Raw genomic sequence first — 16319 nt, forward strand, 5'->3', positions numbered from 1 at the left:
CCATGTGTTATGTTGAAATACAGTCTGATTATACAAATAAAGTTAACAGCTGCAGCTACATTACTTTCATATATTATACACATTTTATTCATTACATGTAACATGTGTATGGCATTCAATGCAGATCATCAACCTGTCCTGCTTTGTGGTGGCAGGTGAGGGTTTTTTTTATTTTAATTATAAGACATGACCACAAAACCTGAAAAAAAACTTTTTAAACACTTTTGTAATATTTATCCACAGTTATTGTTACTATTTTGACACATACAAAGGAAATGTATCAATTGTCAATTCAAATGTTTCAATTTCCAAGTGAGTGCCAGATATGTTTCACTGCTGGTTTCCATGATTTCATACAGTGACCTCTTTCAAGCTCTGGTACACAGTCACTCACTTTGGATTAAACTAGGATTTGACTAACATTCAGATTTTTCTGCCAGCTGGATTTCCCCATTGAGGAATTTGTACTGTAGCAGCTCAGTTTGCTACTCCACTTGTTTAACAAGCCACACAGCACTGATCTCAGAGGAGCCTTGTATACAATGCTATATAGAGCCTTAGTTTAACCACTCTTCTTTTTAATGTGGGCATGTAGAGGGAATAAAGCAAATTCAGCTGTACATACACTATTTGGAGATAGCTTGGGGTATTTTCAATATAGCTATAGTCTTTGTGGTGATATTTTATCCCAATTTTTGATTGTTATATTGGGCCTCATACTTAATCACTTCCATCATGATAGAAGTAATGTATATATATATATATATATATATTCTTGAGCAAACTTTGTTTGGCATAATTTTTTCCCCTAATTTGTAGTTTAGCTCTCCTTGCTTTGTTGCCCATAATATCTGTAGTGCTCTATCTGTCACCCCAATTTTGTTTCTATTTGTTTTTGGTTTTTGTTTGTTTTGTTTTTCTTAACCATAGCATGCAATAAACTTTTTTGCAGTTTCCAAAAAAATAAACTTCCACTTCGGCCGCAATGAGCCATATAAATGCTTGGAAGCATGTTATGTTCAGATATAAAAATGCCAGACGCATGGGGAAGCTATGGGCTTTTTCCTTACATGGGCTTTGTCATTATATTGGTCTCTGAAGTGTGTAGTTATTCTGTGGGCATCCGTCCTTTTTGAAGAAGTGTGCCCTCACATTCAAATTTATTATAACCTACTAACCAGTATTGAGAGCAATAGTTAAATATCGTTAAAACGTTCAGTGACAATGTCAGTCTTGAACACACTCGCATGTAACCGGATCAGTCTCTTATTTCCTGCATGTCTATTAAAGCCAGCCCAGTTAATGTAGCACGTGAACATCGGGTTGAAAAGCTTTGGTTTCAAAATAAAATGGTGTTGAAACGTTAAAGTCAAAACTACATGAATAGTTAGATTTTGAGTGGCCACTGGTTCCTGTCACTATCGCCCTTTCTTTACATTCATCAAAAACACCCTTCAATCTAGTACTGCAGTTTTAAAACAATGTTTTGAGCGATTCTTTCATCTCAAACCTGCAGAACCACTAAAAAGGTTTTGAGGTTACAAGACAGGGCTACACGAAGCTAGCTCACTGTTTGGGGGTGTGTTCAGTTTGGCCTCATATATTGTCATTTTTCTCATTATCACTCCATGAGGGGTTTAGTTTACTGCGTGTGTTTTTTGGAGCCATAAGACAAAGGAGTTTATTTTGAAATGTTGAACCGGAAGTGTGGTTGTTTATTCAGGCCAGCTGACTATACGCTACAGTGTGCAGCCTTATTTGTGCTTTCAGAAACGGTAAAATGCGTCTGTAAGAAGAGTTTGTGTGAAAACAGACGGCTTCAGGAAGCGGAACAGTTAGTGTCGTCGTTGAAAAGCGTCGCAGGTTCATCGTTTTCTCCAAAAATGCAGCTGTTTGTTCCAAACTGCGGAAACAAGAGATGCTACTGACTTTATCAGTGTAACCAGATGCCTTCTGCTCCATACGTCCAAATGTAAGCACCTCTCAGTTTATAATAATTTGAACTCTCTGTGCTTTACACCAGTAAGTGACTGAATTTAACAATTTATTAGTGTCACTGACTGTTTGACTGTGTGACAGTGTGTATTATTGCTTCCTGTTGTACCAGTATGAAGACCACAGCGTGGGAGGATCAGTGCTCTCCATGTCCAGTTACAAGTACTATTAGGATAAATAGCTGTCCAGGTATTGTAATATCAATGTGTGTGTGTGTTCCGTTAGATGATGCCTGCCTGAGGGGACATAATGGACAATGGCAAACCGAGCCGTGTGTGTCGGCCTCAGCGGATCAGTGAATCGTCCAAGGTCAGTGTGTGTGTGTGTGTGTGTGTCAGCGAGAGCAGCGATCACAGAGCTGAGCATTACAGTTACTCACATATCAATAAAAACAAAAAGGAATCTACATTCACTTACTTTTGCTGAGGCAAGACAGTGATTAATATCAAGAGACACTATAAACATGATATTATAGAACTATAAACAATAATATTATCTTTTATTATCAACATGGACTGATCCTCATATACATATTACTTACTGGTTTTGTTATAAGTTCTTTGTCAGCTGTTCAGTCAAATCTGCAGAATGATGTTCATTTCACAGTGTGTTCAGGGGAACCCTGAATACCCTGGTATTTTATTGAATAAAACACACCATACCTAGAGGATTCACCCCTGGGAAAGAGAAAGAAATGCTCCCTCTAGAACTTCAGCAGTCTTGTTGTCAGCGTGCTGTGGTGTTGTTTTGTCAGGTATTCCGTTGGGTGGATCAAGCTGTGGAGGTGTTGCAGGGCCTGAATGAGCAGCGGCGGCACAGACAGTTCTGTGATGTGGTGCTGGTGGCTGATGACCAGCGGGTCCCTGCTCATCGAGCCCTGCTGGCCGTCTCAAGCCCATACTTCCACGCTATGTTCACCTTGGGCATGAGGGAGGAGCGCCAGGAGGAGGTACATAGGAAGCTGCAAGCTTTTTACATAGGAAAAATAAGCAAATAGTAGATCATTTGAAAATTTGAACAATAGGAGCAATGAAAGGATTAACATGTAGTTTGATAGTGCACACCAACATTATCATACAAATTATGTCCAACTCCTGATTAACCTCCATTGTCTTCTTCCTGTCTGCAGGTGGAGTTAGTTGGGATGTCCTACATCGGTCTGAACGCTGTAGTGGACTTCCTGTACAGCGGAGAGCTGCCATTGGATGGAGGAAACATTGACTATGTGCTGGAAGCTGCCCACCTCTTGCAGGTAAGAAGCTGAGTACTTCAGTAGCCAGATGGCTTGGCTGGTAGAGCGTGCGCCCCATGTGCCAGGGCTGTGGGTCTTCTGGGTTTATTTCACAATACTGACCGACTCACTGTACAGTATCCTTTAACTGTTTGTACACACTCACAGCAGGTTTAAAATGGTTTCTAAATATTACACTGTCTTATTGAATACTAATTTACTGTCTATACACCACTTATGAGTGCTTCATTGGACGAGTTCTAGTTATATATAAATGTAAGGCTAATTAGAAGTAAAAACCTGCTGTTGTTCAGGTGTGGCGAGTGGTGGATTTCTGCTGCCAATACCTGGAGAAGGAGGTGAGCGAAGACAACTACCTGTACCTACAGGAGCTGGCTCTGCTGTACAGTCTGGAGCGACTCGACACGTTTATTGACCACTTCATCCTCACACACTTTGCTACGCTCTCTTTCACCCCGGATTTCCTTCGTGACATTCCTTTACACAAACTCACCTCTTACCTCTCCAGTGGCCAGGTAAATACTCTGATGTTTATATGTTGAGATTGAACATTTATTCTTGACGAAGCCGTCATAAATTATCTCTGAGCTCGTCTCTTCATCATCAGGTTCAGCATGACAGCGAACAGGCGCTTCTTCAGGCCACCCTGCAGTGGCTCAGCCAGAGTCCTGACCGGACTGCCCATGCCAGACAGCTCCTCTCCCACATCCGATTCCCTCTGATGCCGATGGGAGACCTCGTGGGTAGGGTGCTGCCGGCGGTGCGGGCTCTGCTGCCAGAGGAGGCTGACTGCGAGGGTTTAGTGGAGGAAGCTCTGGAGTACCACGCCAGGCCCAGCGCCCAGCCACTCCTACAAACAGAACGCACCACGCTGAGGGAGGGAGTGGAGCGGCTGCTGCTGATTGGAGGAGAGGTAAAGATGTAAATCTGTTTACTGTCTGTTTAGTTTGAAAAATGCTACAGAATTTGATGATGTAGAATATTTTCTCTCAATTCTATAAAAATAAATATTTTATTTTACAGTACTTTTTTAAATTACAGCCCTGGTGAAAAATGTGCTGAATACATGAGCATGAGTCGCTGGAAGACCTGTAGTCTTGAGACTTGCTGTTGTAAGAGTGATGGAATTAATTTTTTTATTATTGTGTCACTTATGCCAAGCCCAGCATACAGTTTGTACATTGTCTTATAACAGAGAAAGAAGAAAGAAAATCAACTAATCTTAAAATCTTTAGTCCATCATTGAGTAGAACAGAACTCCTAAATCACTCACAGAAACTTACTATATAGTACTGAAAAATCTAAATACACACTTTCTATATCTTGCCCTCTTTTCCAGGCTTCTGAAGCTTTTAAGAATTGTGTCTTGACTCAGATTTGTCTTGAGTGGCTAAAGACTGGCTATTGAAAGACTTGTGGCCTGACTTGGACTTGACCTTAAAGGCTTTAGACTTGACTTGTGTATTTGACGTGGCTTGGAAATGTTATTGATTAGGTGACTGAACAAAATATTGACACTAATATTTATCTTGGATTATGGTAGAGTCAGTAGGATTTGTTCTAGCTGTTCCTAAATGCATCAGGATGCCAAATACTAATGTTTTTGGTTGGTGAAACATCCTGAGCACAACAAAACAATGGGGAAAAAAGGAAATATAGGCAGAGAGCAGGGTCTCTGTAGATGCAGCCACCACACACTTCTACTGGGTCATAAGTGATAGTTGAAACGGATTATGTAATATGAGTCTATGCATTGTTTTTTTGGGAAAATGTTGCAGATTATGCCTTTACTTAATTGTTAATCTACATTAATTGTGTACGAAAATATAATTTCTGGTTTAATCAATACATGAGTTGATAGATTAATAGAATAATCACAAGTTCTCCAAGCAATCAGACTGTCCTGAAATTGTACAGCTTTTTGTGTTTTTAATGATGATGCCCAATGTAAATTTGAGTAAACTCTCTAAACTTTAGCAGAACAGAAACTCCGTAGATTCCTGTAACCTCTCGTCTTTACTCCTTGAGGTGTCAGAACGTGGAGAGGAGCTGAGCGCCAATGTTTGCCGGCTGGATGGTGAAACAGGAAGCTGGGAGGTGGAAACGGAGCTGCCGGCCCAGCGGAGCCACCACTGCCTAGCAGTGTTGGGGGGCTTCATCTTCGCCGCTGGTGGCAGCTCGTCAAGGGACAATGGGGGAGACGCTGCCTGTAACCTGCTGTACAGATACGACCCCCGCCACAACCAGTGGACCAGGGTACTGTACCAAAGAGCCACATCTATTCACATTTGCATTCACATGAAGTGCAGCATACACAGAACATGCAAACAAAAGTGCCAGAACAGTCAGCAAAGGTGGTAATGTGAGAAGGTATCAGAGTGAAAGTAAATTTCCCCTCCCTCCAGCAGCCATTATCTGTTCTTGCTTCCTGTTTGTTGTCTTTTAGCAGCTAAATATCTCACACTCCATGACAGGGTGCTCCAATGAACCAGCGGCGAGTGGATTTTTACTTGGGAGCAGTTGGCGAGTGCCTTATCGCTGTGGGTGGGAGGAATGACACTGGAGCTTTGTCTTCTGTGGAGGTTTATTGTCCCACTGAGGACTGCTGGTCCTACGTGGCAGGACTGCCCAGGTAGGAACACATGTTACTACTGGGTCTGGGGAAATTTTTCTGACGGATGGGTTGCCTTAAAATTTGCTGAAGACATTTATGATCCCCTGAGGATGACTGACTTTAATGGACACACACTCAATAGGTCAAATCACTATGAAATGTAACAGATTCCCCTTGTAGTGATTAAAGCATCTCTGCAGTTCCTTTCAGCTCTATCAACTGTTCCAGCTCATTAATTTGTTTTTTCGCCCAGTGGATTTGTGAGGTGCACGCTGTGAGGTGCATATTCACAGCTTTCATCAAGCTTGTTGCAACCAGAAGCTGGCAGCTGTTTTCAGCACTGCCAATCACCAAAGAGCAGCCAGCAACTAACTGGTGAATATGTTAAAATATTAGTAACATAAGAGCTGATGTCATTTTAACCAGCTCATAAGATTTTTTCTCAAAAGATGGTTAAAACCAAACCAAAGGTAAAAGAAGAATGAATATTGGAGCCAAGTGCTATCAGGTGAACATGACTCAGAATTAATACTAATAATGCTCTGTGTCTGCTGGATGTGTAATAACCAACAGTTTGCAAACACGTTAGCCATAGCATCTTTATAAAAGTGTAAATATCAAAAGGATGTGTGAAACGTCTGCCCCAATTGGTCAAAATCATAATGAATGCCGCTCTGACAAGACACCTCAAAGAATCTCATGAAAGAATTCCTGTCAGCTGTAGCTCACAGAGTACAAAGTAAAGTAAACGTGAGACTAGCCGAGCCTTGTTATGTGCAGGTGAAACTGATGAAAGTTGACCTAAGCCTGACAAGTTGGGCCACATCTGATAAAATGTTGTTTTCACTGGCACGTGTGGGCCAAAGTAAATTTTTTCTTTACCCTACTTGATACTAAAGTTGTCCAGTCCTCAGTGATACAACTATTTTGTGCATTATTGTGTAATGTGTGTTATCGTAGCCTCATAGTGCTGCTAGCATGGTGGTGGACATTCAGCCTTTATCATTATAGTGTCTGTTTTTTGTTTGTGTTTTGTAATTGTTGAATTTTTCTTAAGCAATTTTTTAACAGTCTTACGTTTGCCTTTTTGAATCCTGTCTTTTCTAGGTTTACATATGGCCATGCTGGGACAGTTCACCGTGGCATAGTCTACATCTCAGGTGGTCATGACTATCAGATCGGCCCATATCGGCGGGATGTCTTGAGTTATGATCCATCAAGGGACAGTGATGTGTGGGTGGAGCGCCAGGCCATGTCTCTGGCTCGGGGCTGGCACTGCATGGCCTCCCTTAACCACCTCATCTATGCTATTGGGGGCAGTGATGACCATGAAGACACCACAGAGCGCTTTGACATCCTGCAGGTGGAGTCCTACGACCCACACAGTGGCCAGTGGACCCAGGTGGCTCCGCTGCTGCTGCCCAACAGCGAGGCGGGGCTTGCGGTCTGGACAGGGAGGATCTATGTGCTTGGGGGCTACAGCTGGGAGGGTATGGCTTTCTCCAGAGCCACTCAGGTGTACAACCCTGACAAGGGCTCATGGTCCAGGGGGCCAGACCTGCCGAAACGCATCGCAGGGGCCTCAGCATGTGTGTGTACTGTGAAACCCTCACTATTATCGCCCTCTCTGGAGAAGAAGAAGATGGGACGAGGAAGAAAAGGAATATCACACCACACGTAAGAACAGTAATGAAGGACTTTCTCCTTGTGTAAAAACACAACACTTGCCCTTTGGCAGAGACACAGCCTGTTACATACTTTTGATACAGAATCAGAATCATTTTCTCACAAGTTCAGAGGCACTACTGCGTCACAGCAAGGGAGAAGAGGAGCAATAATGTTAAACACTTAATTTACCAGTGTTTTTGTTTGATGAACAGCACCTGATAAATGTATGTTGACAAAAACTACATTATATGATGGACAGCCTTTCTACTGTATTTGCATTCACATTCACAATTATGTGTCCTTGGTACAGTAGATGCAGAAGTTTGAAATTCAGGCCTGTCTGTCTTTCTAAAGTCTCAAGAGCTGGATGGTGGGTTATCATGACATGTAAAATAGTTTTTACCACTTTTAACCTGCCAGCTGACAGACAGCTTTATCCAATGGGGAACTGGAGCTGGTATATCCATGTATGCTCCCTTCAAAGGCACCAGGCTCATTTGAAAAGTTTACTTTGCAGAACATGGTAGCAGCTGGTCGACCTGCCTTGATCAGCTAGTTTGTTTGTTTTATTGTGTGACTTTGGTGGTTACAAGAGCTTATTTGAAGAGAATCATATGACCTGATCTTCACTTCCCTGTTAGGAAGGGCTTTCTGACTACAAGGTGAAAGGGTGAAAATATTAGCAAACACTTAAAATGATATTGATGTTTTTAGGTGGCTAAAATAGGTTTTGCTGTTGACCCCATCCACAGCAGTACATTGCTTAGCTTCCATGCCAAACTTCTCCAAACTGGAAGCCTTCCAACTGCCATCTACTGTAGGTAATACACTGACTATGGATAAGTACCTCATAAAACCCCACTTCAAAAAATCTGAACTATCCCTTTAACCTAAGTCTTTTAACAGGATATCATTTGTGAAACCTTTAACAACATATTTAAGACTCCTTAGAGTATAAAACTACATTCGTTTAAATTATTATTTATGTTTTATTTTAAGTATATGGACCGATTTACACTCGTCTGCAGACTGAAAAGCTTCGTCTGTACTCCTGTGTCACATGGATAATTCTCACTGAGAAACTGTTACATGCTTTTACAGAAATGGCAACTTTAACACACGTATTTAGAGTGTATCTAATGAAATTATAATGTGATCAGTATTGTAAATTGTAATAAAATGTAAATGTTTCAGAAATATTTGTTGGACTGTGCATTTGTAAGTCAAATTAAAAAAAATATCACAAACATACAGTATTTTATTTATGAGAAGAAAATATTAGAAAGTAAGTATCTTGCCCTGATATTTGTTGTTCACATTCATTAGTCATATTCATATTTACATTCTGTCATTATTAGGTAAACAAGTCAGTGATGAATTACAGTGTGTGATACTGTAGGTAGCCTGCATGTCGCTGGTCTGATTGATTGTTATGGTATTAGAAGAGTCTTCTCTCTCCACTCTCCTCATTCCTCATTCAAAGGGGTAATACGGATGAGACTTGACTCTGAGAAACAGAAAAACAGTCATGACTGTGAAATAGCTGCACTTCGCAGACGACGTTTGCTACAATGGCTGTGTGTTGACTTACCCGTCAAGCACGCAGGCTTTCCATCCTCGGTTCAGTCCTATCAGTGCTCTCATGTCCTCTTCAGTCAAACTGAACTCAAAGATCTGCACAAAACACAAACGGCATTCAAACACTTTTTAACAACAAACAGTTATACTGATAGATAGTTTAGAATACAGTATGTTATGCAGTCATTTGGTTTCTTTTTTGGTATGAAAGGTTTTTCACTTAAAATTTAAAGGGGCACTAATCAATATTTTTATATTAAAGCTACTACAAGGAACTTAAAATAGCATATTTTGTTGATTTTGAAGGCCCCTGTGGACAAAAGTGTGTGTATGTCCACCATCATAACCTCAAAATATAATGTCAAAAATAAAATTATCTTAAGAAAAATCTCCTCCTGCTTATTTTAACTTGTAACACTCCACAACTTTGCATGGGAAAATGTAAACACACACATTTAATCTTCTTTCAATGAGAATCCCACCTGGTGGCAGACGTTTAGAACAACAATATAAAAATGGCTGATCTTCTCACAGATGGTTTTATTTGCATATGTACATCATATATGGAGACCATCAGTATCTAACTGAGACTGTTTCATGGCCAGTTAAAAAGTCATTGTAGTAGCTTTAACAATGCAGTCAGTGACTTCATAGTAACAACCCACAGAATGTTTTATCTGATTTTATTGCCTGCAACTGTACTGTTTTTTTTTTTCCAGTCTCACAGCTCTCATCAATCAGCCACAGTAGACAGTTTTCAGTGGAAACAGCTCAGATGAACTGTATGAACTGTGTACAGTACATAAAAAAACAAAATAAGCAGTCTGTTGGGTCACAGCTGTATGTGGGAGGAAGTGTTGTACTGCAGTTCCCCAGAAGCAACTAAATAATGCAAACATCACCAATCTGTGAGAACCGGACGATATCTAATGAACACACATTTATCAGAAAGCAAAGTGAGCCCTAAGCAAATATACAATTAGTAGCTTGCCTGAGAAATATTAACAGTAAGTAGATAAAAAGCAGAGAGGGAGGAGAGGTTTTACCTTTGTATTTTCAAGGATGTGATGAGGCTTGTCACTCTTAGGGATGACTGCAATCCCCTGCTGCACATGATACCTCAGCAAAACCTGAAAGAACACTGCTGTTACTAACAAAAAAAATACGCATACACACACACACACACACACATCCACAGTGCACTCACTCACTGACACGGACCTGCGCAGGGCTGACTCTATGCTTCTTGGCTATATCAGCTACAACTGGGTCCTCCAGGAGTTTGTATGGATCAGTGTCTCCTCTGAACCTAAGACAGGCAAAATAAAAGAGCAGCACACAGGGTATTTAATTCAAGACTCACTATGCTAAATAGGTGGTTGTACTAAATATCTATCACACTCATTACTCCACACTTTTCTAGACTGATATGGCATCCTACTTCAGTCTGTCAGAAACATCAAAGAACTTTACCTACCATCTGCAGTCAGTTTTCCCTATATCTGTCCTTATGAGCTGTGAATTTCAATAGTCTGCTTCTTATTGGACAGAAGATCAGAGGTTTTAGATCAGAGAAGGTTTCTTAAGAGAATATGACCCACAGCATAACAATGAAGCTCAGGGTTGTGAGATCTGCTGACCCCCTAACCTCACAAAGTCTGACTGCATCAGTCATTCTTCCACAACAACCAAGGTTCACGTCGTCTTCAAGGAGAGACTAAAACTGGTCGAGCTCTACTCAGGATCCACTGCTGTGTATCCTTTGATCAGTTAGGAGCTGGTAGTGAGTTTCTGAAGATGGTTTTAAAAAATGAAAGCAGTTTCTCTGCATAGTGGGAAGAGAAGATTTGCCTGGCTGCAGGGGGATTTCCAGACTTTTTTGACTGCCGTTGGCCCAGGTGGGGCACTGGTTTATACAATTGTTGGCAAGAAGTATGAACGCATGTACACACATATGCACATTAATGTACTACTTCTCATATCAACTTTAATTACTAGCATTACAGTATCTTACAATTTCATATATTCTGGTGTTTAAAGTCTTTTTAAAAGGTAAATAGTCCTACCAATCACAACACAACTGAGTGGCAACATAAAACGATATAAACTTTCTCTACTTAAGTCCTCAAAAAGAAATCGTACCTCTATTATACATTTATTATTTAAGTAACTTTACCTTGTTAAAACTTAAAATTAGGTTATATATAAAAGATATCAATGCAAATTCAAAAACACTAATCACATAGAATCAAACTAAGATCCCACCTCTCACTGGACATATAACCAATCAAATTTAAGGATAATGGGGTGGCACTTGGGATGGCCAAGAGGCCAGAAAGTTCTGTACATGGGTGCTGGACAATGGTTCAACAAAACCGACAACTGAAAGAGACCTCTGAGAAACAGCTCAATAACTTTGTGTGAAATCATCAGAAAATATTAAGTATAACAGGTGATTCCAAACTTTTGTCAAGTCAGTGGAGTGAATGAGTGATGCTGTGTTTCTTACAGCTCTGGGGGTCTTGCAGGTGAGCCAAAGGGGCTGTAGGCAGTCAGGGCAATGTTCTTTGATTTACAGAACTCTATCATCTCTGTCTGCACCAGGTAGGGATGTAGCTCCACCTATGAATGATATAACATTAATATTAAAGGTGAGCACATACTGTGAATGATGGAGACAGCTTGAGAGGAGTTTGGTAAGTTTCTGAACTTGGTTTTAAAATCAGCTGCTGAGCAGGTCATCACTTTATCAGGACAACTCAAATGAAGTCAGACTACTCACTCATTACTTGTTTAATAAATGAAAATATAAGTATAAGGAAATATTAAATAACAGACTTTCTCCTGCTCATGCCAATAAAGGAGTTAAATATGCTGTACCTGATTGACAGCAGGAGGCACCCTGCACAGAGCAAGAAGTCTTTCCAGCTGCAGGACGCTGAAGTTGGACACACCGATGCTCTTCACCTTCCCTGAGGCTTGCAGGGCTTCCATCCCCTGAAAACACAATATTAGATACCAACATGTACCATCCACTCATTTTTTCAAACTGGCAGTTGTGGTTGTGCAAACTGAAAACAGAGACTGAATGTGTTCTTACCCTCCATACATCTATATAGTCTATGTCAGAGGTCAGCATCTCCCCATCCTTCTTTGGGAAAAGCTCATCACCCATTTTCTAGGAAGAGATGTGAAGATACAAGTCAAACAAATCCATTAGGCTATGATACAGAATGTGTCCTTTCATGAACATGTATAATTGTTTCCCTTCAGAAAGCATAAAGAGCCAGAAATTGCTCTTAACCTGCATAGAGTAAAATTTTGATATTGACATTTATAATTATGTGTAATTTAAACAGATTGCTCATAGTGACGTGCCCATTAAGAATTCATATTGCAGCTTGATGCAACTTTTGTTTTTTAAAATCCCCTTTTAGCTAATTATTTTGGTTCTCTGACTAATGCCCTTTTGACCCCATTTCCAGCAGGCAGTTGTTTTCTGCAAATTCAGATGAGCTCTGATAAACTCACTGTTCGCTACCTGCTTAGCACCAACAGTAGACAAGCCAGTGACTTGCTGGTGAATACAGTTGAAAATCCAGTAGGGTAAGGCCCAGATATTTTTCTGTACATTTGTATGCATGTTTATTTTGTAGGAGCTGCCAGTCTATATCAGCTTGGATTTCTAGTTTTGGCCAACAGCTACAGAAGTGATACATCAGAAGCTCACTTGCAATACATCTTAGTACAGAAACTGTCAGCACGGCTCTGCGAGCACAAGAACTTAGCTTCTTTGGTCAATATAGCAGCACTAAGGAATTTATTGTTTCAGTTGACTGCATTTACCATCAACACTGACTGAGTATCCAGAAGAAAAACGCCAAATTTTCCCTATAAAACATTTAGTGTGGTGGCAGAGCTTTGCATTAATCGGCCCTACAGCCCCAAAATTTCACACCATCTCTGGTCACATTTTTCCAAGTCTGAGCTGAGGACCTCTGGGATAAGGGCAAGATAAGGTATAGTAAAATTCTGCCACATTATTTTAGACTTTATGGTCACCTTGAGGCCAACAGGGAAATGCACAAGGTAAAGATCCAGGTAGTCCAGCTGGAGGTCATTCAGGGATTTATTCAGGCAAACAGGGATGTCCTCAGGGGCATGATGGGTACACCACAGCTATAAAAAGTACAAAACAGGAGGTTCAACAAAAACAAAAATATTGTAAATAATATAAAAGACAGCATGTTACACATCCAAGCATTTGTTAATGCATACATTATTGTAAAGTATGGTACTTTTTATTTTAACAACTAAAAAGCTCATTTGAGTAAATCAGAAAACATTAAAGAAACCCTCATTTTCCGTGTGTAAGGTTCAGTTTGCACTTTCAAGTATGGCATGGGTGTGATGAGCGTGTTCAAGAAGGACAAAATGTATCAGTTGTGTGAACAACTAAGATGTAACTCCTTTTCCACGTTTCACCCTGACCCTCGTATAACACCTGCTCACCTCAGCACCCACCTTACTGACGATGAACATGTCCTGGCGCCTGATGATGCCCTGCTGCATCTTGGAGCGCAGAGCCTTGCCAATATCAACCTCATTTTGGTAGCTGTAAGCGGTGTCTATGTGGCGGTAACCAGCCGCAATGGCAGCCTCAACTGCACCCTGGACTGAGGTGCGCGGAAGATGGGAGGACTGCAACAAGCAAAACAATTTTAAAATGGGCCTTACACTTTCTTTATCGCTCCAATCTGGACCGTATGTTCACTTGACATCCTTCTAATGTCTGTCTGTCTGTTAAATATAAAGCGACCGCTCTCAGTTGGTTAAATGCATTAGCGGGAATGCAGTTAGCCTAGCTCTGTCCAAAGGTGACAAAATCCACCTACAGTGTTTTTACTGTAACTATTTGGTACACATTAAACAAACAAGATATACTGCATTAATTACTAAGCTTTCTGGTAAGTGTTTCTTTTCCTTTGCTCACAGGCATGAAAATGGTTTCCTGGTCTTTATGCAAAGCTAAGCTAACTAGCTGTAGCTTCATATTTAACGGACAGATGTGGGAGTGTTATCAATTTTGTCATCTAACTCCCAGCAAAAAAGTCAATAATTTCCCAAAATGTGGAACTATTCTTTTAAGATTGACCAAGTTCAGTGTGTATTTGAATTAGATGAGCTTTATGACCCCTGCAGATAAATTGCCACCACAGTACAAAAGCAATCCTGAACTAAATCTCTACCTGGCACAGTAACTTTCTGGAGTTTTGCCGACACAGTAAAGGTAACTGGGTGAGACTCTAGAAAGGTCACATTTTTGTTTTTTGTTTTTTTGTGAGGATTAAGCAAACAAATTGCACATTAAAACTACTACAGCTTTCATGTTTTGTTGGTTTTGGAAGCCCCTGTGGACAAAAGCGGGAGTGTTTCCACATTAATAAACACAAAATATAACTTTAAAAATAAAATGACCAGAGCAAAAATCTTATGTTTCTTTGTCACTGTAACTTTACCTGGAAAAATGTAAATACGGGCTTGTTTCATGGACGGTCTCATTAACTTATGTAGGTCATGTAGAGATATCAGTAAAAACTATATACTTTTTCATAACTACTTAAAAATTCCTTGTAGTAGCTTTAATTAGTGAGCCTTAGATATACTCATATGCATATTTCCAAACTTTCCAGAAGAAGCTCGCTTTTTCCCCAGGCTTCCAGTCTTTATGCTAAGCTAAGCTAATTGACTCAGGATTCTTGCTCCATAGTTAATGCACAGACATGAAATTGATCTTCAATCTGTCCATATAACTTTCAACAAGAAAACGAAATAAGCTCGTTCCTCAAAATGTGAAACTATTCCTTTAATAAAGGAGGCAGGCAAAACTGTTGCCATTTGAAGAGGACAAGGACAAGTAATCTGCAAATCAGAATTCATTTTGAGGATTTTCAATTGCCTCCCTAGGCAGACTGCATGTCGTTTGAAAGCACCATCGAGAACATTACTCTCATGCAACAATATGCAAGAAAACAAACCGATGTCAGCTGGATTCTTTAGAGTAAAAAGCAGATATTTGAATGATTGTTGAGTGTTGAGGCTACCTTCCATGTCCCCAGACCCAAAACTGGCATGCGTGTGCCATCATTCAGCTCTATGGTCCTGGCCACCTCTGTGTCCTCCATGGAGTACATGTCACCACAGCAGGAGAAAAACAAAATGAGAAGCTCAGCACACACTTGCCATACACACTACACGCTGTCAGAGCTTTCCTCTTCCTCTTTTTCCCCTCAACTGCTGAGTCAACGTCCGTTTTCTTTGCTGAGGTTATCTATCTGCCTCGTGTTTCTTTCCTTCTCTTTCTCTCCTTTTTCTTCTCCTCTCACTGTTTCATTCACTTTCCTCTTCCTGCCTTATCAGCCCAGTAGTTAATTATTGGTCAACACACAAAGTACTTCACCACCATGAAGTATTTATGCGTATACTCAGTAAGTGAGGAGGAGCATGTTGCAAAGGTCAGTCTTCTCATAGGGGTAGTGGCACACACACTTAACACACACACAGGTAGGGTCACATTGTCAGAAAAAATTTGCTGTAATGTCTCCAGTTCAACTTTAGATGGTGCTGTTGTATCATTTAGTGCTGCACAAATGCTGTAGATTTGAATATTTGTAGATCCTCTGACAAAAGTTTCCCGATTTTCAAATGTAACAATACATAATAATGAAGGGTTCATTTGCAAAAACAGATATCTTGATTTTCATTCTCACAAATCATGGTTTTTGTGCACTCCAGGTCATATCAGGCAAGCTGGTGTGGGGTTGTTTGGATAAGATATCTCTCTATTTTTATTTTTTTTTTATAATAGATTAGGGTAGGATAGGGCAGGACATGACAGGACAGGATAGGACAGGACAGCACAGGATAGCACAGGACAGCACAGGACAGCACAGGACATGACAGGACAGGATAGGACAGGACAGCACAGGACAGGACAGGAAAGGATACAATATAATAAAATATGATACAATTTATTAATCTCCCAGGGGAGAAACTAAATGTCACCTTCCATGCAGGACAGGCAATATGCAAGAAAGACCATACACATCTCAAAGACATTACAAGATAAGAGGACAGCACAGCAAATAGAAGTTGGAATTAAAAAACACACACTGATTGTCAGAATAGGCAATTGAACTGAAATAATATTCA

General features: G+C 40.4%; 2 protein-coding genes across 2 annotated transcripts; one reads left to right on the forward strand and one right to left on the reverse strand.

The window, feature by feature from the left end:
• Nucleotides 1-1892: 1892 nt before the first annotated feature.
• klhl36 (kelch-like family member 36) lies at nucleotides 1893-8907 on the forward strand. The gene is made up of 9 exons (XM_084735094.1): nucleotides 1893-1972; nucleotides 2221-2304; nucleotides 2750-2944; nucleotides 3125-3247; nucleotides 3541-3762; nucleotides 3855-4160; nucleotides 5276-5503; nucleotides 5722-5879; nucleotides 6969-8907. Exons 2-9 carry the CDS (start codon nucleotides 2245-2247, stop codon nucleotides 7540-7542), a joined length of 1866 nt encoding a protein of 621 aa, XP_084591220.1. The 5' UTR covers nucleotides 1893-1972; nucleotides 2221-2244; the 3' UTR covers nucleotides 7543-8907.
• Nucleotides 8908-8981: 74 nt separating this feature from the next.
• LOC146316199 (aldo-keto reductase family 1 member B1) lies at nucleotides 8982-15618 on the reverse strand. Its single transcript, XM_084735096.1, has 9 exons — nucleotides 15212-15618; nucleotides 13632-13808; nucleotides 13170-13286; nucleotides 12208-12285; nucleotides 11988-12104; nucleotides 11617-11729; nucleotides 10329-10416; nucleotides 10154-10237; nucleotides 8982-9203 (listed from the first exon to the last, which is right to left on the reverse strand). Exons 1-9 carry the CDS (start codon nucleotides 15299-15301, stop codon nucleotides 9117-9119), a joined length of 951 nt encoding a protein of 316 aa, XP_084591222.1. The 5' UTR covers nucleotides 15302-15618; the 3' UTR covers nucleotides 8982-9116.
• Between the last annotated feature and the right edge of the window lie 701 nt (nucleotides 15619-16319).

The sequence above is a fragment of the Lutjanus erythropterus genome, chromosome 13, assembly GCF_056507025.1.
Source record: "Lutjanus erythropterus isolate fLutEry1 chromosome 13, fLutEry1.hap2, whole genome shotgun sequence".
Lineage (NCBI taxonomy): Eukaryota > Metazoa > Chordata > Actinopteri > Lutjaniformes > Lutjanidae > Lutjanus > Lutjanus erythropterus.

Bases quoted from the DNA above. Each gene is read 5' to 3' on its own strand.
- klhl36 (XM_084735094.1), top strand. From the start codon at position 2,245: ATGGACAATGGCAAACCGAGCCGTGTGTGTCGGCCTCAGCGGATCAGT. The intron at 2,305-2,749 runs GTCAGTGTGTGT...TTGTTTTGTCAG, and splicing joins GGATCAGTGAATCGTCCAAG to GTATTCCGTTGGGTGGATCA. The intron at 4,161-5,275 runs GTAAAGATGTAA...TTACTCCTTGAG, and splicing joins TGCTGCTGATTGGAGGAGAG to GTGTCAGAACGTGGAGAGGA.
- LOC146316199 (XM_084735096.1), bottom strand. From the start codon at position 15,301: ATGTACTCCATGGAGGACACAGAGGTGGCCAGGACCATAGAGCTGAAT. The intron at 12,286-13,169 runs GTGACCATAAAG...ATCTCTTCCTAG, and splicing joins ATTTCCCTGTTGGCCTCAAG to AAAATGGGTGATGAGCTTTT. The intron at 10,417-11,616 runs GTAAGAAACACA...TGCCTGTCTTAG, and splicing joins CCTGCAAGACCCCCAGAGCT to GTTCAGAGGAGACACTGATC.